Below are 19,966 nucleotides of genomic sequence, written 5' to 3'. Positions count from 1 at the left end.
TCAGGTCCTCATATTATGTCTCATAGGTGGAAATGTATATTTTAAGAAACAAAACAGAGGTCCAGCTTACTGCACTCAAAAATAATGAATCTAAAAGAGCTGTAAAAGAAGAAATTTATAACAGTTCAGCAGACATTTTTATTCTACATCACTTTTACACCTTACAAAGTTGTTCAGAAGATAATTTCATAATGTGCAATGTTCACAAGAATATTACAACATGTTCTGACATTTTCATGCAGCTGATTAAACACACAATGATGTGTTGGCTTGTGAAATTGAAGTTGTTGAAGTTAGAAAGACATCAAGCATTCTGAGCAGAGACTATGCAAAATAACCATCAGCTGACTGACGTAACAGCAAGTAAAATTAACTAATATATGATACATGCACCATCCTTAATTTTGACTTTTTTATTATTATTTCTGCACCACATTTGTGTATTTTGGGTTTGTCCAGAAGCATTGTGACACATGGTAAAATCATCTTTGTAAAGGACAGTGACATTTGTCCTCCCACTTGTGATGTCAGACCCAGGTGATTGTGTTGAAGCAGAATTTAAATAGGTCAGAGTTAAGACAGAAGGAGTAAAACCACATTGAAAGAATGTAGCATTTAAAGGCAAGGCAGAAGTCAGAGTCTGATTCAGTGTTTTTTTCTCTGAACCCTGAAGTTCCCAGCAGGTCTGCGTGAGCACCAGCTGCACACTCTGAAGGTGTGAACAAGCGAGCATGTGCTGGCTGAGTGACAGGTGTGTGAGGGCGGCTGTGAGGACATCTGATGTCTGATTCTGTCCCTGGCAGGACGCCACATCACAGGTACACCACCTCTCCACAGTGGGCCTCCTCAGAGGACAGAAGGCTGACAAGAGACTTCAGGGAAATTCATCTCCTTAACCGGGATTAGAGGGAGCTTTTCCATTTCCTCTTTCTGATTTGTCCTCATTCTTTTGTCGTTTCTCATTTCTTTTTCATTACTTACACAAAGCAAATCAGGGCGCAAATAAACGCTCCATTAAAGAGGCAGTGTTATGTAACATCGGCTGTTTGGAGCTTTACATCATGTTGTTACTCCCTCAGCAAAATCATACCAGGAGCGTTGTCTGGATTCTTTCATGCATGTTCGAGAAATCCCTTAATCTCCATGACAACCAAACAGCTGTGCAAAAGGGCTGGTGGGACAGAGCCCTGACTTTGAGGTGTTGCTCCTCCTCAGGGCTGGATTTTCCAAAAAAAAGTCCACATTCCACCTCTCCTGCCCCATGACTCCTTCAGACTAGCCAGCAGCAATTAGCAAACACCTGGTGGAACTGCACCTCTGCTGAGCTCATTACAGGAGCTACGTCTCAGTGCAACGCTGGTAAACTGTTATTGCAGTTTTGCAAAATACATTTGTTTTGATACAGAAAAAAGCACCTCCTAGCACAAAAACCTTTTAGCAAAAAACATGTTTTTGAAATTGCCGTGTTTCCATTAAGCAAACGTATTTTTGTCATTTTTCAATTGTAAGGTCAATGCTTCTCCTCCTTCTTTGTCTTTGTGGACATGTGCACCTCGATGTCACAGAGCATTGAACCCGCAGCCTGAAAAGCTCTCACTGGCCCTGCTTGACGTCCTGTCATGATGTCTGTCTGTTTCTCTAACAGACTTGTTATGAACTGTCTGACCTTTGGGGTGTTGACCACTCAGACATATTTCACACAATCATACTCACAAAAAGTACAAAACAGGAGTTTAGCTGTTCACTACACACATTTCAGTCAGACCAGTTTGATCCCAACAAAAGTTTTCACCCATGATCCTGCAGTTTATTCACATTTCATTAACTTTTTTTTTTTAAAGAAACTAATAAAAGTTTCTTTAAAATGACATAAAACACAACATAGAAATGTAGAGGTGTTTTTCAGGATTTTGTCTTTTCACAAATGTTATGCTAACATGTATGGGGGAATAAGCACTTCAAGAATGTCCCCTGTATAAAGTACTTTTCCCAGTACATGTGATCTATTTTCTTATCTCTTACTGTTTAATTCTAAACTGTTAAAATGTTGTTATAATGAAAAAGTTATATCCTACATGCTTTTATGCAGCATGGCACAGCGATGTGGAACATGTGGGCTGTGATGCAGCATGTTGACAATTTGTTTTATAATTTGTTCCTCATTAATTCAGAAATGTGTGTCTCCGTTTTATATACTAAGCAGCTGAACTCAATTTGTAGACTTTTACTTTTGAAATTAGTTGAGTCTATAGCATAGTTTCACTGTCACTCTATAACATGGCTTTGCAGATGTTGCACCACACATGAATCACAAGAGGGCGCTCAGTAGCTCAAGGTTGTATTTGAAAGCCGCTGGTCCCCTTCGCCCCCCCCCCCCCTTCTAGTCTGCCGTTTCCCATGAAGAGCATCTTTCAAACAAAAAAGCGGTGAGGTGAATGCGCCCAGCTGGCTGCGCTCCCTTTGTGTTGTTGGGGTCACTGTGTTGTTCCAGCATCATGAGCATCAGCACAAACAGCAGCTGGCATGTTCCAGCCTCACAAATCCCACTGAGTCATCAGCAGGCGCCTCCTTTGTCCACAGGCTTAGTTGGGCTCTGACCCTCACCAGCTCATGCCAACACATGCACACACACCCCCACACACACGCCCCCCCACACACACAGAGCCCCATTGTGACCTTTAACATTACAAGCACTCACACAAGGCAGGTGCTTGGCCATGTACTTTCACCTTTAACCTTCATTATCATGTTTAGAAAGCTTCAGAAGTTCAATTTCAAAGTGACTCATAGAAGTCGTTTAATATCTCACAGGTATTAAACGTGAGATAACAATATCTCACGTTTAATATGTAATTTTACATAATTTTAATTATTAACTGTACCTGTTTCTGGACAGGTACAGTATAAATTGACAGATGGTGACCCTTAACTTTTTCTTTTTGTCCCACAAAGTGAGATGAAGTCCAACGTTTCCACTGACACTGTTCTGTTCAGGTGGTCACTACAGGTCAGATGTTTGTCTGGTCAGAAACTGTCTGTAAGGCAGCACCTTTAGCTGGTTCCAATCAAACTGGATGAGCAAAGTTATGCATTGATTGCATTAATTCTGCAATAAAATGTCCAATAATAAAAGGTGATTATGATCCAAACATATACGTATTTGTCTCACACCCAGTGTGACGTCACTATTGTCGCCATGACACTGAACACTACACAACCAAGTAAACTACAAAAGAGTATGGTGTATGTATTATGAATTTCATTTTAAATTACATGTACGCATCATTTTCATAATCTTGAAGGTTCCGGTTGAAGGTTTGAAAAATTATGAAAATGACAATGAAACAATTATTACAGCACAATAAGTGCAACGTGTCACTAACTCACAAAAATGATTTATGATTTTCTTTCTTTATGGAAGGCTCTACTTCTTTATTGATTTTCGCCTATACTGTTTCATGTTCCTCCTATAATGTGTAACCATAGGAACAAGAGATCTGTTTACTAGTTAATAAGAAGTGATGCTGGAATTGAGATTCTCTAATCCCTGATGAATTAATTATAGACAATGTGGATGTAGAGCAGTAGTGAAATGAAGACATTTAAGCCTTCTCCTTCCTCCATCATAATGTGCAGTGTGAGATCTCTGGGAAATAAGATGACCGGCATGAAGCTTTACATCATGTTATTCTTTACATAGTACATGGAGTGTTGCCTTGACTCTTTCGTGGGTGTATGAGAAACCCTTCAATCTCCCATGGCAACCACTCAGCTGTGGAAAACATCTGGGTGGACGTAGCACCGCCTTCGAGACACAGTTCCTCCTCAGAACTGCAGTTGTGGAGCTTCTGAGCTTTTGCTTCAGAGCAGCCCTCCCTTGCAACTCCCTCCTTCAGCTCCTTCAGACTAGCTAGCAGCAATTACCTTACAGGCCAGAAGCGGGGTCACCCTGGATAGGTCGCCAGTTAATCGGAGATACATTTCAATAAATTGAAAATTATCATCCAATCCATCCATAAACCTGTTTCTTGCTATCAGACAGCAGTGCTCCCAGCTGTTCCACTGTGCAGCTCATTTAAACAGATAAATAACCACAGGAATAGAAAGTGTTAGAGATGATGGCCTTTATTGGAACACATAATGAGGAGTTTTAGCTGTCTGATTTTGGCAGCTCCATGACTCTCCTGATAGAAACAACAGTCGCAGTCAAGGCTCCCCACTCAGCAGGACTTCCATACTCCCCTTTCTCCAGCAGGTACTGCCGACCAGTGAAGTTGGGGTGTTCATAGAACACCCAGGAACCCTGGAGGACCTTGCAGGACATGACTTGACATGACCATTTTTCTCGCAAGGAATTCATATTATCTGTCACCTCCAGAGTCGTACCATTAAAGTTTGGTCGTCCATATAGCTTGAGCTTGAATGGGCCCTTGCACTGAAAATAGCAAAAGAAGTGTGTTTAGTTGAATGTACAAGGTGTGTTTTATGGCGCTGTGTTTTCTGGAGACTCACGTTTTTGATGATCTTGCAGGATCTGACACAGTCATTAAATCCCATCCATTGACCGTAGCCAGTATACTCCCCAGGGCCAATTATATACTGGTAACCTGAGAAGTTGTTGCGCTCATACAGGACCCACCAGCCGGCCTGCACCTTCACAGAGTTGCATCGGCGGATGTAGCTGTACAGGTCTGCTGAGTCCCCTTTGCAGTCGTAAGACTTTCCCTGGAAGTCCTGACCTTCATAAAACACAATCTGAAAAAAAGACAAACAGATGCATCCATTGCAAACACATTTCCTATCAGAGGTCTGATTTAAAATCATCAATGGTTTGAACAGGAGTTAGTTCCCTCCATGACTGTCCCACCTTCTCCATTTGTAGAGTTTAAAATACTGCAGTCGCTAACGAACAGAGTAGTCTTTATACGTGGCAGGAACAATACTAACAAATGCGGGGTTAGCAGGACATGTAACACTTATTACAATTCAAATATTTGTCTAGAGTCTACCTTTTGTTCTTACTCATTGAATTATCTCACAACACACAACAGTAGCGTGGCAGTGCCAAGAATCACAACCAGCTACATCCAAACACATCTGAGCTTGTGCAGGTTGTGCAGTTTAATTTTATGGCTCGCTTCAGAACTACTATCAAAGCATAAGACTTCCTGTTCATTCATTTGTACGAGACACTGATTTATATGAAAATTAATCAATGTATTGTTATTGTAAAAACTATGATACCACCTCAGCTAACACACTGGGTATGTCAAGAGGAAAAGAATTGATGATGACAATAATAATAATAAAAAAAACGTTAATTGAGGGACCACTGAAACTCTGTGATCATGCGCAAGGATCCAGCTGCAGGGGAGTTGGTGCCCCAGTGCATGTAGTTTGGGTACTCGACACATTCTAGAAAGTATTGGTGTCGCCGATAGTTGGGCTGATCGTAGAGGACCCAGGCCCCGTCCATCATCACGGACAATCGGAACTCCCTGAACTTAAAGAACTGATAAATCGATGGGCAGTCCTCAGCACACTCTGCTGCATGACCTATAGAATCCTACCAACTGCACAGTGGCGCAGTTGGTAGCACTGTTGCCTTGCAGCAAGAAGGTCCTGGGTTTGATTCCCGGCCGGGGTCTTTCTGCATGGAGTTTGCATGTTCTCCCTGTGCATGCGTGGGTTCTCTCCAGGTACTCTGGCTTCCTCCCACAGTCCAAAAACATGACTGTCAGGTTAATTGGTCTCTCTAAATTCTCCCTAGGTGTGAGTGTGCGTGTGCATGGTTGTTTGTCCTGTATGTCTCTGTGTTGCCCTGCGACAGACTGGCAACCTGTCCAGGGTGTACCCCGCCTCTCGTCTGGAGATAGGCACCAGCAACCCTCCCGACCCCATTAGGGACAAAGGGTGAACAGAAAATGGATGGATGGATCTTCCAGGACTTTCTGTACATCTGGAAGACATGAGTAAGAGATCAGGAAAATGTGTAGCTGAATCAGATCTACAATATTTTAACATTTTTATTCTCTTTTATCCTTCCTGTTTGTCTGCTAGGCTTTCAGTGAATATTGCTAGGTTGGTGCACTCTTTGGCACAAAGTTAACCCTCAGTGTTCAGTGACATGACTGGATGCTCTCTCTGAATCCCATCCAGTGTTGGCTCTCAAGGTGTACTGGGACGCTCATACAGCACCCGGCTTGGAAGGTCTTGTCTTCAAGGGAAAAAATTGTATGTGAGGAAATATAGAGATAAGATTAGTGTCAAAATAATCTAACAATCTGCAGACAGGGCAAAGCTTTGTTATTCAAATTAGCCCGATTTGCATATCAACAAAATGGTTTGGTCAAGTTTGATTTCCCTTTGTCCACATGTAATAACCCCTGATCAAACAAGTGCCAAATCAATGTAATGCCAACCCTATAAAGGCCCTGTTGGTATAAAGTGTGTGATAAATTCTGCAGTAATGAAGATGGTGTCTTTTTTTTCTTTTTCTTTGATTGTTCTAAAGCAGTATGAAGTCAGTATGAGATTGTTGCTCACTTGATTGTAAGAATTGAACAGAATAAACCACTGTTGTTCAGGACTTTCTAAATGTTAAACTTGTTTTTACAGATCTTCAGATAAACCAATTCATACACATGTGATGGCACCATGAAATATTTATTTGGTGAAACTTTCAAAATGGCTCCTGACCATAATTCATCTTCTATGAAAACATTACCAGTTCCTGGGCTTTTAAACTGAAGGACAGCCCAGAAGTATTACACATGCATCACTCTGAAAACAGTGAAATCCCTGGAAGGTTTTGGGAAACTGTTTGAGTGGCTGCACCAGCAAGAATTAGGTTAGAGGAGATTTTGACAACATTTTACGTTACAAGGCAAAGATTTCACAAATCACCAATTTTGAATGAATCTGTATTTAGCAATAACTCATGCTTCAGCTTTTCATATGATCTGCTGTAGCTAATCAGCTAATTAACTCAAAATACCTACAAAGGTTTCCTCAGCCTTTGAAAAGTCTCTCACTCCAGTGTGATGCTGTCATTTTCTGAGACACTGAAGTTTGGGTGTACACCACAATCATTAAAAATGCAAAAAAATAAAAGCTTGAAATATGAGCAGTTTCACTTTCTGAGAGGACAGCCAAGAAATATTGCATTTTTCTGGCATGCTGTGGTGGCGCAGGGGGTTAGCATGCCCCACGTTTGAAGACCTTAGTCCTCGGCGAGGACGTCGCGGGTTCGACTCCCGGCGACCTCGGCCGCATGTCTTTTCCTCGCCCTCTTTCCTGTCTGCCTACTGTCACAAAAAATATGAGCCACTAGCGCTGCAAAAACTCTTCGGGGGAAAAAAAATAAATATTGCACTTTTATGCAATACTTTAATTATTTGTAGATCTACTAGTACTCCAGGACCCCAGTTCTGCAGTGTTACAGTCTCTATAATAAACATGCTTCCACCACATTTTAAATTGTTGATGCGAGGAGCGTCCATGTTGAAATGTGAAGTCAGTCTTACAAGTCATTGCTGGAGGTAGCCGGAGTTGAGCTCACTTTACCAGTGGGAATTCTGACTTCAGATGACGCTCCAGTTAATTTGTCTGACTGGGAAGTTGTAATTTCCCAGCTCAGACAACAAACGGAATGCAGCATAAATTCACATTTAAAATGATGATATTTGTCAAACCCTTTTATTGAAAATGTAAAACAGAAAAGTAAAACCAATTGAATACCAATAGATTGTTAGTGTTCAATCAAGACCTGCAGAAAGCCGTTTTGACTGAAAGGCCTTAAATAAAGACTGAAAATTGCTCAGTTCCTTTCTGTGGCTTTGGGTTATTAATTATATATTTCTCATGTCGAGGTTTTTTCTGTTGATGCAAAGTGAATTTTGCCTAACTTGGAAACTTCATAAAGATTTTGCTTTTCTCCCAGTTGGCTTAGTAAACCTGGGAGTTATTGTTTGACTTAAATCTTACCCAGAGTGCAGTTTTACATAATTTCAATAAATCAGATGAGAATCAACTGGTTTTCTAAAGGAAACTGCGCTGTGTGCTTTTTGAAGTTTGATTATTAATTGTCAGCTTGTCACAGTAAGTTGGTCACAAACTTATTAATAGGTCATAAACAAAAAGTTTATTTTCTAAAAAATAAACTTTTTTAGAGCTAAAAAATCTTTTATCACTAACTTGCATTTTTTTTCCTTTTTTTTTCTGCTGTAGAAGCATTGGAAATGTTTAACATATACAACTACTAAACTTAAAACTTTGATCCAAATCAAATATTGCTGTTTAAATATGATGAAAATTCCTCTTATATATCCTGTAGTCTTGCAAATATTTAGCTCAGGTCTTCTACGTGTCTTTCACTCGTTTTCCCTGTCTTTGTCCTGAATCATGATGGCACAAATGAAATTAACCGCGATCGCAGAGCTGCTTATTCATCAGCTTCCAGATAATTTAAATAACAAAACCCTCTAACAGCCCGTATAAAGTATAAAAGCCGCCTGGCAGCTGCAGGTTGTTGGACAGAATCCCACAAACGCACATCAAACATGGGCAAGGTGGGTAGAGAGTTCACCAGAGAACTGTTTAGGATGTACAGGGCAGAGAAGCAATGCAGACAAGTGATAAAATCACAGAGAACGACAACATGTTCATTCAACGCTTCTCTTTGTTTTCTAGATTATCTTCTACGAGGAGAGGAACTTCCAGGGTCGCCACTATGAGTGCATGAGCGACTGCTCTGACATGTCCTCCTTCCTGAACAAGTGTCACTCCTGCAGGGTGGAGAGCGGCTGCTTTGTCGTGTACGACCGTCCCAACTTCCTGGGAAATCAGTATTTCCTGAGAAGGGGAGAATATTCCGACTATGGGTCTTTTGGCATGAGTGACTCCATCCGATCTTGCCGTTTAATTCCCCAGGTATACACTGAAAACATCCTAGATGATAGTTAGTGACTTAGTGTTAGAAATTTCATTTAATTTAAATTATGCTTTTGATACTTTAACAAAGTGAATATGGGCAAGATCATTGCTATGTGTCACACTGAGTTCCCTTTGGGTTCATCCAAACAGCACAGAGGTTCTTTTAGGATGCGCATCTTTGAGAGGGAGAACTTCCTTGGTCAAAGCCATGAGCTGGTGGATGACTGTGACAACATCGTGGATCGCTACCGCATGTCTGACTGCCAGTCCTGCAGCGTGATGGATGGCCACTGGCTGATGTACGAGCAGCCTCACTACAGAGGCAGGATGATGTACATGAAGCCTGGAGAGTACAGGAGCATGAGGGAGCTGGGGCACAGCGGCATGAGGCTCAGCTCTGTCAGGCGCATTATGGATTCCTGCTGAGGCAGAACAGTCATGTGTCCATGAGTCAAATAAAACATACATCAAACACTGACTTGTAGTTTTATCATTCAATCAATTGTGTGTGTGTGTGTAGGTTGTGAAAGTTATGCTATATATTTTATATATAATATTTTTTTATATGTTACAAACTATTTTAAATTCTCAGGAGTAGAAGGTAAAATCTTTTGATGTCACCAGCTGCTACAAAAACCTAAATCTGCAGTAATAACTTAAAAAAAATAAATAAAAAAAATTACATATTTGTTCAAATTGACACTATGTTGTGAAAGAATAACATGAGACAGATAAACTGTGAAAATCTGATTCTGCTGAAATACATGTTCAGAAACAACCAATCAGAGCCTGGAGGTGGGTCTTAGCACTATCAGTCAAGCTTACGTACACACTACTCACTTGGCTTGCTTCAGTTGTGCTAATGGTGGAAAAAAACCTACTGTTACAGAGGAACAGGGTATCCACCATAATCAGTAGCTATGCTAACTAGCCTTAGTATTTATGACAGGCTATGCTGTGGGGAAGGAGCTGTAGCATAGAGAACTCGAGGGTGATGGACACTGCTAAGGTTGTCCTTCTGGCTCTGATTGGCTCTTTCTGATAGGGAGCTGAGTGTTTCTGCAGATGGCAGTAGGACCACATGGAGAAGGTCTCAGGAGCTTGATTGTTTCACAGATGATCTGTCTGACACTACACTGTCAGGACATAGTGACAGTTTTAACAAATATGTAAAAAAAGAGAAAAAAAGCATTTTTATACAAAGCTACCTATTGCAGCATTAAGCAAGCTGTAGTTGAAAATGTTGCAGTCAGATTTCTTTACTAACAATAAGAAAATAGTCTCCATTTTGGATATCTTCACTGGCTACCATTTTGTTTTGTGTTTGATTTTAAGATTTCCTTAATAGTTCTTAAGCACTTTGTTGTTATTACCACTGCAAGATCATCTAAAGATATTACAATATTAAACAGAAAGCTTCATTTTCTTTCACCAGTTCTTAGCAATAATTTTATGCTGTTATGATCACTGATGGCATAGTTACTTTGAAAAAGTAACTTTAATCACATTACTGATTACTCCTTGAAAAAGTAACTTAGTTTATCGATTACTTGATTTGGAAAGTACATTAAAAGTTACATTAAAAACTTTAGCTGCTGAAAGTAACTAAAAATTACTTTCAGCAGCTGTTCACAATAATGTTCTGCCACCTGTGAAAATTACATTGAACTTTGCCAATACTTAATTGCAAGTTACTGTATGATGGTAACATCAATTATGTGTCTCCACTTATATGGTTGTACTGAAGGGGAGATTGTTTAATGGTTACAACAGTAGAAAAAAAAAAAACTTTAGCAATTGTTGCATGTTTTTGTGTGTTTCATTATTGTCTGGAAAACTCTAAGTAGGATTTTAGAGTCCCCCCCCCCTCCCTGCTCCAGACCCCAGCCCTGCGTTTGCAGTCAGAGCGCAGCGCACTGCGCTCCTCCTGTGGCTCTACAACTCAGATGTCCCACTGCACAGATTTGTGACACTTATCTTAATATTAATAATTATAAAGACATTTAGTTGGGCAACTTTACGGACTCGTTCATTCGTGGCTGTTTTCACGTTTATTGCGCTGTTCATGTCGATGTTTGCAGTTTTCTGGAGTGCAACACGAAGCTCAACGTCATTCACAGCAAATATATTAACTTGACATTAACAAAGACACAGCGGGACGGATCATCCAGGAAATGATGGACAAGGAGAGTGACTAACTCTAACTGGTTGTCAGACAAATTCTGGGGCTTATTATGTGTCTCTGATTATTTCCAAGCCCAAATAAGTAACTTCACGTTCAAAAACAAGTCCAAAACAGGGCAACCCGCAACTCATTAAATATGCAAGCGACTTTAGAAAGAAACAAGCCCAAAACTGCTTATAATAATTTGACGTGGCGACAGAAACTCAAAATAGTTCCTGGTTTTCCAGCAACAAAATGCACATCTCCCTCCATTGCTCACATTTCTGTTATCTTCTGCTGCTGCCGCATAGAAACTCAACGCTGAGAGGAGATAAAATTACATTACAAAAGAAAATAGTAACGCACAGTTATTTGGACAGGTAACTTATACACCTACCCTTTTATTCTTGCTGACACCCTTTTACCACATGAGTGTTTCTCCCGTTCCAACCTAATTGAACTCACTTCACCTCTTTTTCACTCTGTTTGCATCTCTGAACTGTCAACCCAAAGTGCTTAGAATCCTGTCCCTATTTTACTTCTATTTCCTGTACCAAAGATTTTTGACACTAGTTCTAAAACTGAACTTTGTGGTTGCTGCTGACGACTGATTTTACTATGCACATAAGGGTGTAGTCTGTCTTTCTCAATATTTTTTGCAGACTAAAATAAATGTTTTACTAGGTTGACAGATCAAATTAGTTACATGTAGAAGAGACCATGAAATACTGCACTGAATAAAATGATGTAGAGTTGAAATAAAATAAAAACAAAAGCATGTTCAAGTTTGTAACTATAACAGAAATAATGAGACTATAAATTCAGACTATGGACTTATTATTTGAATTTCTTACAGTGCTTTTTATCCCGCTTACAGCAGAGTCCCAGCTGATAAAGTTTCTGTTGTCACCCACCTGTACCCCATAGGGCAGCCGCTGCAGTTGGCACTGCACCAGATGCATACACACTGGAATAATAACCATTTAGAGAGCGATTTAGCAATCATTATAGCCCTGTACGCTACCCTGCTGAGTAAGATATTCAAAACAATGGCTCCATAGATCATTTAACCACGATGATGAGTATAAAAGTGACAGAGTTTGCGTTGCCCAAGTACCAGTGCAATCAGGGACAGGACTGACTACCAAAATGGGCAGAGTAAGAGAGCACTTTGGGTGTTTGTTACAACATAAGCAGATCATTTCCTACCAGATCATTTCTGAAACCATTTTTTGTTTCCAGATAATCTTTTATGAGGAAAAGAACTTCCAGGGTCGTTCCTATGAGACCAGCAGCGACTGTGCAGAGCTCACCTCATACCTGAGCCGCTGCAACTCCTGCAGGGTGGAGAGCGGGTGCTTCATGGTCTACGAACGCTCCAACTTCATGGGCCACCAGATGCTGGTGAGGCGAGGAGAGTACCCTGACAACCAGCGGCTCATGGGGATGAGCATGAGCGACTGCATCCGCTCCTGCCGAATGATCCCCATGGTAACAACCCATAATCACACTCTGCATCGTCTTATGCTTATGTAAGGTTAAAGAACTTTCTCATGAGAATCACATTTTGAGGTCTCTCTTACAACACAAGACACACACATTGCTATGTTCTCCTGTGTATTTTATATGTTGTCAACTAATTATTCAATATTCTATGCTTCTAACTGACCTTTAATTAGAAGGATATTATTCTTCTCCATGCCTGTTTTAATTCAACTTGCACTGTGGGTAAAATGTTTCCTGAAAGCAATCGTGCTTCCTCTCACAGCACAGAGGTCCATTCAGGATGAGGATCTACGAGAGGGAGAACTTTAGTGGTCAGATGAATGAGCTGATGGACGACTGCGACTCCATCCAGGAGCGTTACCGCATGTCTGACTGCCAGTCCGTCCATGTGATGGACGGACACTGGCTGCTGTACGAGCAGCCCAGCTTCAGAGGCAGGATGCTGTACCTGAGACCCGGAGAGTACCGGAGCATGAGGGACATGGGAACGGGCCCCATGGACATGCGGATCGGCTCCATCGGACGCATCATGGAATCCTGTTAGACAGGACAGAAAAGCTCATGTTGATGAATTGACTCAATTCAAATTCAAGCCATTTGAGTTTCCTGGGATATTTTGGCTTCAAAATCTGAGATAAACCCACAAGAAATGAGCTGTTTATTATGTCAATAAACAGTTGATTCTGCAGTGAGTCCTGATTATTGTACCAAGCAAACTAAGTAACCTAATTCACAAAACATTAAACAAATAAAAAGCATGTTCAGATCTTTTTTTAGTTTCTAATTTCAAGAAGTATTTTGCTTTGTTTTTCTTAACTCCTGTTCTGGCGTCCAAATAATGAGATTTCACTTTGGATTTGGATTTTGCAGATGATCAAATCTGGGCATAAGAAGATTTGTAAATGTGCATCAGAATGTCAGGGCAAGCTGTGTAGTGTTTGCGTAGATTCCTAATGTGAAGGAGACAATGAAATCCAACACATTACTGGAAGCCAAAGACAACAGGATGAACTCCTGAAGGATCTTTTTTTTTCAGACTCATTATTTCTGCATTTTGATCTGTGAAACAGTCAAGCAGTATCTTGTTAACAGTCTCTTAAGACTAACAAAACACCACATAGCTGACTTCACTTCTGGAGAATCTAGAGGAAAACCATTGACTTACAGTACAAGTTGATTAATTAAGTCCAAAACAACAAAAATGGTGTGCAGGTATAAACCACAAAAGCATCACCTTTGAAAAAAGAATTGCTTTGAAAAAGGATTGGTATTTGCTGACTATTTTGTCTTTTACTCTGCATTTGAAAGCAAATGTTTATGTACACTGTGTAAAACTCAGAGCAAGCACTCCTTCCTTATTTGAAGGAGTGTGCATAAGACTGATATAACACTGTCATAAACATGAAGGAGTTTTCATGAATGTCACCAACTTCATGACTGTTGTCATACTAAGTTGTACTAAAACTTGCATTAAGTCCATTAAAAGTGTATCACATTAAATGCATCACATTTTTAAAGTAGACTAATGCTATCGATCACTGTTCTCCATGGCGACACTCTTACTACGACTACCACTATTAATTCCAACTCCTAACTCACCACCAGGTGGGTGGAGCCATGTGTCTGAGTGAGATGCTTTTATACCCAAACGTGGGGATGCGTGACGAAAACCTATCCCGCTTGACGAAAAGCCGCACGGTTTTAATCAAACAGGAAAGTTCAACGGCTCAGACACCGTTTGATCAAAGAGGGAAGCACTGAGACGGATTTAGAAAAAATAATGCAGGACTAAAACATTTACACAAAAATGTCAAAATGTTCACAGAACCATACAGATTGGCCCAGATAATCTGTTTAGACAGTTTATCAGGAAATAAGTTGATTTGGGGGTTAGATGCACATTAAGCACATTAAGAAAGAGGCCATATGGGATTGCAGAACAAGTGTGAGATCGTGATGTGATACTGATCTGAGACAGTAACAGCTGTTAAGTTCACATGTGCACAGAACGATACTCCACTGTCTGTCTGACATGATTAATGTCAGAGGAAAATCTTGAGGATTGTGCACAATATGTTTTCTTGTATTTAAAGTAATGAATTTAGTTTTATTAAAGCCACACCCACAAATCCTGAGCAGGGCGCTTAGATAAATATTGCAAGTTATAAGCCACACCCCCTTGGTGTTTTGTTGTAAGTCACACCCCTCTGGTTCTGCAATCTCCTCAGGCAGATCTGATGCACATTCAGTGAGGGACCTTGGTAGACTGATTTGTATGATGTGAAAGGACAATGTGAGCAAGAGGAGTTTTAGCTGTTTGTTGATTGAGAGAAGAGGAAACTATTTGATGGCTGTGCTGCTGCAGACAGATCTTGGTTAGTGGGAGATTTTTTAAGGTGATGAATACTTGTGATGGCTTCATGGAACTTGCTTCCCCCCGTGGTCTTTGCTCACAGCTCAGAAGTGTTGGAGGAGCAGTCATCTTCTGACCAGCTAAAGGAGGTTTCACTGTAAAGGTCAAAAGTTCTTAATAAAATTCCTGCTTACCAGGATGTAATCAGTTTCTACCTTTGAAACTTGCTGTGATATAGGAGCATACCTGTGTTACTTTACCATCAGTGGTAATCTTTCAATATAAAATGCTGTTCCTGTTTAATTTAAGTAAAATCAAAGATTGCTCTACAAGCAAAAGATGAGGCTCAAAGCTTCTATCAGATTATTTATTTCTCCATGCCACACCGCACTGATGCAGTAATTTATGAAGAAGTTTTACAGAAGCCTGACATTTCTGTTTAAAGATTGCTTTTATGGATTTTATGTAATATGATAATGTTTTGAGACAAATAATTCTGGCTGTAAGCCATAACTATCAAAATGACAAGAAATAAAGGCTTGACACATTTCTACTCAATGTGTACTGAATCCATAAAATGTGAGTTCTACTTTCAGAGATGAGTGACAATATTAATTTGAAATATTGAACTTCTTGGGGACAGTTTTTGCAGCTGCAGCTACTTGTATTTAAAACAGATGTTCTTGAAAATATAATGTGATTATTAACAATCTAGCCAGATTGCTCCACAAAGATTAAAAAACTTTAATTTATGTGAAGCAACATGTTTCCAAGGCATATCCAGGAAAATGTTAAAAGGGTCCAGGATTAGTTGAACATGTTGGCCTAAATATTTTGCAATTTTCCTGTTACATAAAAAAATTGCTGTTTGTGATACACCAAACTCATAATTACTTTAAAAGTTTACATCTTTTGTTATATTTTTCACCCATGGAGGTCGCCATTTATCACCGATGGATTGAAGACGTCATCAGATCCATTCGGTACTGGAGTCTACAGAGTAAACACAGGAAGCTAACTTTTCCCCGAGTAGTTGTTTATCATATTGCGTTTGACTCGTGTAATTTTAGATAATGCCACACTGTGTCTCTATTGGCTGTAATCAAAAACAAATAAATATAAAAATTGAGGCGAATCTGGATAATTTCCCACATGAAAGAAAGGAGAGCGCAGTGCGAGAGCCGGAGTGGAACACAATGAAGGACCTAATCTGGACCCTGGACGTTTCTCCACAACACTTTGAGTCATTTATACCAGCAGAACTAACGATAGTTTTTATATCTAAAATAAATATTTCCAAAATAAGGTCTATTTTTGTAACTAATTATGGATCCCTTTGACAGTTATTCATTCTCTTTTCTACAATGCTTGTTTCAATCTGTCCGTTGACAGAGGCTTATGAAATGTGGCACACATATGAGACTCAGTCCATGTTGCTCATTTTAGTTCAAATGGACCATTTTGTGAAATTTACATGTTTTGTTTGAGCATACACCTCCTACATATTTCTTCTTAGCAACTTGAAAAATTAATCAGTTCTTAAGGTAATAAACTGCAGGTTATATGCAGCTTGGCTCTTCAACAAATTATTTAAGTGTGCCCTAAAATCAACCCTAAAATCAGACTTTTTGTCAAAACAAACACCAAATACAAGGTAAAAGCACCACCAAACCTTCTGTCTGTTATCACAATGCACTCCTTAGCACATCTATGTCATCATTGTCATAATTTCGTCTTTGTTCATTAAGATCAGGAAGACATATTACATATTAAAGTGGATGAATCACTTTAACCTTATTAAATGACAGCCTCAGCCTTCTTATCGTTCAAAATGCCAGATACACTTTTGTTGCCTAGTTTGACCTGACAGGAAGTCATCCATTTTGGATTGTACTCTCAGAGTTTGGATGGAAACTCAAGGAGGTGGCAAGACTTGAACCAGCTGCTCTAGGCCTGCAGCTCTAAATTTGCTGCTTTCATATGCAAAGTGTTTTGTTACTGACTGTATATAAATCCCATTAACATACCTCTTGTAATAGCTTTAAAAGAAGCAATCTCTGATTCCATTGGGTTTATTGTTTCGATCTGTCAGTATGAATTGGGTCAGCTAGTTTTCAAGAACCTTAAAACACAGATGCACTCTGCATGGTTTTCTTAGAATGCCATCATGGATGTGAAATATTTCGTTTTATCTCTGAAGTATCTGAAGTGAAATACTGTTTTATTTGAAATATATTAAATGTAAGTATTACATTCTGTAGTCCAGAGTTTTGTTTTGCTAATAAAAATATAACATCAAGCAGCCCAGGTGTCATATTAGGTTTAGAAGCTTCTCGTTATTTTTCATTATGCCTAGCAACAATGCTGTACGTATGCAGTGCATGCATTTCCACCAGAAGAGCGTATAGTGCTGGATAATGACCCTTTAATGCCCTGGCAGCTCTATAGTCTTTTATGGCATGTTGCTGAGTGTGGACTTTACACAATAGAAGCCCAACATACATTTTTATTTTCAGCAAGTATAAAAGTAACAGTAGCCAGTGCCAGGACCACACATCAGCCACAGTTCAGTTCTACAGGAACCAACTGAAGTCTAGAATCATGGGCAAGGTAGGTTGATCATGAAAATCATCAAGATTTTCAATGAAATGTAAGGATGCCAAATTTATATTTGTATTTAAAAAAAACAGTTTTCAATTGATGATTTCGTCTTCTCAGATCATCTTTTACGAGGACAGGAACTTCCAGGGTCGCTTCTATGAGACCAGCAGCGACTGTGCAGAGCTCACCTCCTTCCTGACCAGGTGTCACTCCTGCAGGGTGGAGAGCGGCTGCTTCATGGTCTATGACCGCCCCAACTACATGGGAAACCAGTACTTCATGAGGAGGGGCGAGTACGCTGACTACATGAGCATGATGGGAATGTCTGACTGCATCAGGTCCTGCCGTATGATCCCCATGGTACTGCGTCTCCTGTCTACACAACGTTTTATTTTTACTGGCAAAGCCTGATCTAATCTGGGTTTCTCAAATCCTTTTACAGCACAGGGGATCCTACAGGATGAGGATCTATGAGAGGGAGAACTTCGGTGGTCAGATGCACGAGTGCATGGACGACTGTGACTCCTTCATGGACCGCTACCGCATGTCCAACTGCATGTCCTGCCATGTGATGGATGGCCACTGGCTGATGTACGAGCAGGCCCATTACAAAGGCAGGATGATGTACCTGAGGCCTGGAGAGTACAGGAGCTTCAGGGAGATGGGATATGGAGGAACCAGGTTCATGAGCATGAGGAGGATCATAGATTCCTACCACTAAATACCAATAAAGTATTCATTCTCTTTTCTATCTTTTCTACAACGCTTGTTTCTTTTTACTTCTGGAAAAGTTGCAAAAAGGGTACAATAAATCCCTCTTTGCAACCTCAAGCCTTCTGCCCTGCATGTCTTAGTGTTTAATTGCTACCACATAACTGACATAAATAACATATTGATTACGAGGCTTCAGCAGCACTGGATGGAATGCAGAGGAGGTCATGTAATCTTTAGAATCTGCTGCTGAACAGAGACACATTTAAAACACATAGGACAGTGGGCGTTAAGGACCAACCACCGCATTAAACCATGAGTCAACAACCTAACTCTGTCCCTCAACGGTTGTCAGAACCTTAAATAAAGATGATAATTTTGATCAAATAAATACACATCATCAAACTGTCTGCAAATCAAATGACAGAATGCATTTTTAATGAAAAATCTTTTCTGCTCATTCCCTTGCAGACAAAGGTTAAAGAGTGAATCCCTAATGTTACTGTCTATCCAGTATGTACGTGTCGTCACCAGGTACAAAACAACATTAATTCCCTAATAATGATGTGTTTCCCTAAATTTACTTTCTGTTTTACAACTCAAATACCTCAATCTGACATTTTCTTACAAATAAAATATCAACTGCTGTCAAGTTTAACCTTTAAATTACCTGCTAATTCTAGTCATTCAATATTGTATTGACATTATATTTAGATACAATGTTGCAGTAAAATTTAGAAAAACACTTCAACATGGATCAAATCTGAAATGATGTATTTGGAAAAAGGAAGCCCGAACTGGAAATGATTCAGCCAGCCAAAACAGAGTGGAAGAAGAGCCTGGAGACGAGGGGTTCGAAATATATACTTATAGTTTTATCAAAATATTTTGAGCTTTGCTGTGATAGTGGCATAAAAGACAATACAATGTGTCTAAATTGTCAAAATCTCCTAAGCAATATATACAGAACCCCTTAAAAAATATCGCTCCATGTCATTGTAATATTGCAACGCCTGTTATAATAAGAAGCACTATTAAAGCTAAACAACACAATAAGTGCATTCAATCCTATTGTGGTTTTTTACTGTAAAGTGACCTTGAGTGTCCTGAAAGGTGCTTAAAATAAATTTAATTATTATTATTATTATTACCAAATATATTAACATTATCTGGGGCAACATTGGCTCAAGAGGAAGGGGTTCATTGTGTCACTGTTAGGTTGGTAAGTAGGTACAACTAATTTGTAGTTGTCTCTCTCTGTTGGTGACATTAGAGATCTCTTGAACATCGACATAAGAAAATACAGAGTGAAATTAGTGACTCTAGAATGGTTCATGTGTGTCGCTTCACCTGAACTGTGGTGAGGTACAAGGATTGACTTCCATTTGTATCTTTGTGACTAGCAACTCACCTAGAGGTAAAGATAATGCACCCTCAGCTATAATTAAAACAATGTGGGCTCATGGGTTTAACCCAGGCTAACAGGATCAGGTTTTTAATTAAACTAACATATTAAAGCGACTTATGTCTAAGCTTTTAAAGAGTGGTTTGAAAACAACCCGTCTCAAAAATGAATAGCCTGTCCATTCCCATCTTACCTCCGTTGGGTTGCAGGGCCTGGTGCCAGTTTGTAATGGACAGGACAGTAATCATGAACGGTCACCCTCAGAGATCAGAGAATAGAGAGAGCAACCTCT

The 19,966-nt window shown here is 39.8% G+C and overlaps 4 protein-coding genes across 5 annotated transcripts; 3 read left to right on the top strand and 1 right to left on the bottom strand.

The window, feature by feature from the left end:
* Positions 1-4,109: 4,109 nt before the first annotated feature.
* Positions 4,110-4,930, bottom strand: LOC116723498 (gamma-crystallin 2-like). Its single transcript, XM_032568502.1, has 3 exons — positions 4,868-4,930; positions 4,513-4,755; positions 4,110-4,435 (listed from the first exon to the last, which is right to left on the bottom strand). The coding sequence occupies exons 1-3, from the start codon at positions 4,874-4,876 to the stop codon at positions 4,151-4,153; spliced, it is 537 nt and encodes a 178-aa protein (XP_032424393.1). The 5' UTR covers positions 4,877-4,930; the 3' UTR covers positions 4,110-4,150.
* A 3,594-nt stretch (positions 4,931-8,524) lies between these two features.
* On the top strand, positions 8,525-9,412 carry LOC116723501 (gamma-crystallin M3-like). The gene is made up of 3 exons (XM_032568508.1): positions 8,525-8,570; positions 8,692-8,931; positions 9,085-9,412. Exons 1-3 carry the CDS (start codon positions 8,562-8,564, stop codon positions 9,358-9,360), a joined length of 525 nt encoding a protein of 174 aa, XP_032424399.1. The 5' UTR covers positions 8,525-8,561; the 3' UTR covers positions 9,361-9,412.
* Positions 9,413-12,186: 2,774 nt separating this feature from the next.
* On the top strand, positions 12,187-13,374 carry LOC116723495 (gamma-crystallin M3-like). Its single transcript, XM_032568498.1, has 3 exons — positions 12,187-12,256; positions 12,341-12,589; positions 12,867-13,374. Exons 1-3 carry the CDS (start codon positions 12,248-12,250, stop codon positions 13,146-13,148), a joined length of 540 nt encoding a protein of 179 aa, XP_032424389.1. The 5' UTR covers positions 12,187-12,247; the 3' UTR covers positions 13,149-13,374.
* Positions 13,375-17,505: 4,131 nt separating this feature from the next.
* Positions 17,506-18,309, top strand: LOC116723496 (gamma-crystallin M3-like). Of its 2 annotated transcripts, XM_032568500.1 has the most exons (3): positions 17,506-17,567; positions 17,676-17,918; positions 18,001-18,309. In XM_032568500.1, exons 1-3 carry the CDS (start codon positions 17,559-17,561, stop codon positions 18,277-18,279), a joined length of 531 nt encoding a protein of 176 aa, XP_032424391.1. In that variant the 5' UTR covers positions 17,506-17,558; the 3' UTR covers positions 18,280-18,309. The 2 variants fall into 2 exon arrangements, with proteins under 2 accessions (XP_032424391.1, XP_032424390.1); XM_032568499.1 differs by lacking the exon at positions 17,506-17,567 and having other exon boundaries at positions 17,658-17,918.
* Positions 18,310-19,966: the final 1,657 nt, after the last annotated feature.

Source organism: Xiphophorus hellerii, chromosome 7, assembly GCF_003331165.1.
Source record: "Xiphophorus hellerii strain 12219 chromosome 7, Xiphophorus_hellerii-4.1, whole genome shotgun sequence".
In the NCBI taxonomy this organism is placed as follows: domain Eukaryota; kingdom Metazoa; phylum Chordata; class Actinopteri; order Cyprinodontiformes; family Poeciliidae; genus Xiphophorus; species Xiphophorus hellerii.
Note: the sequence above shows the minus strand (reverse complement) of the source record. Positions and strands in the feature narration are given on the sequence as shown.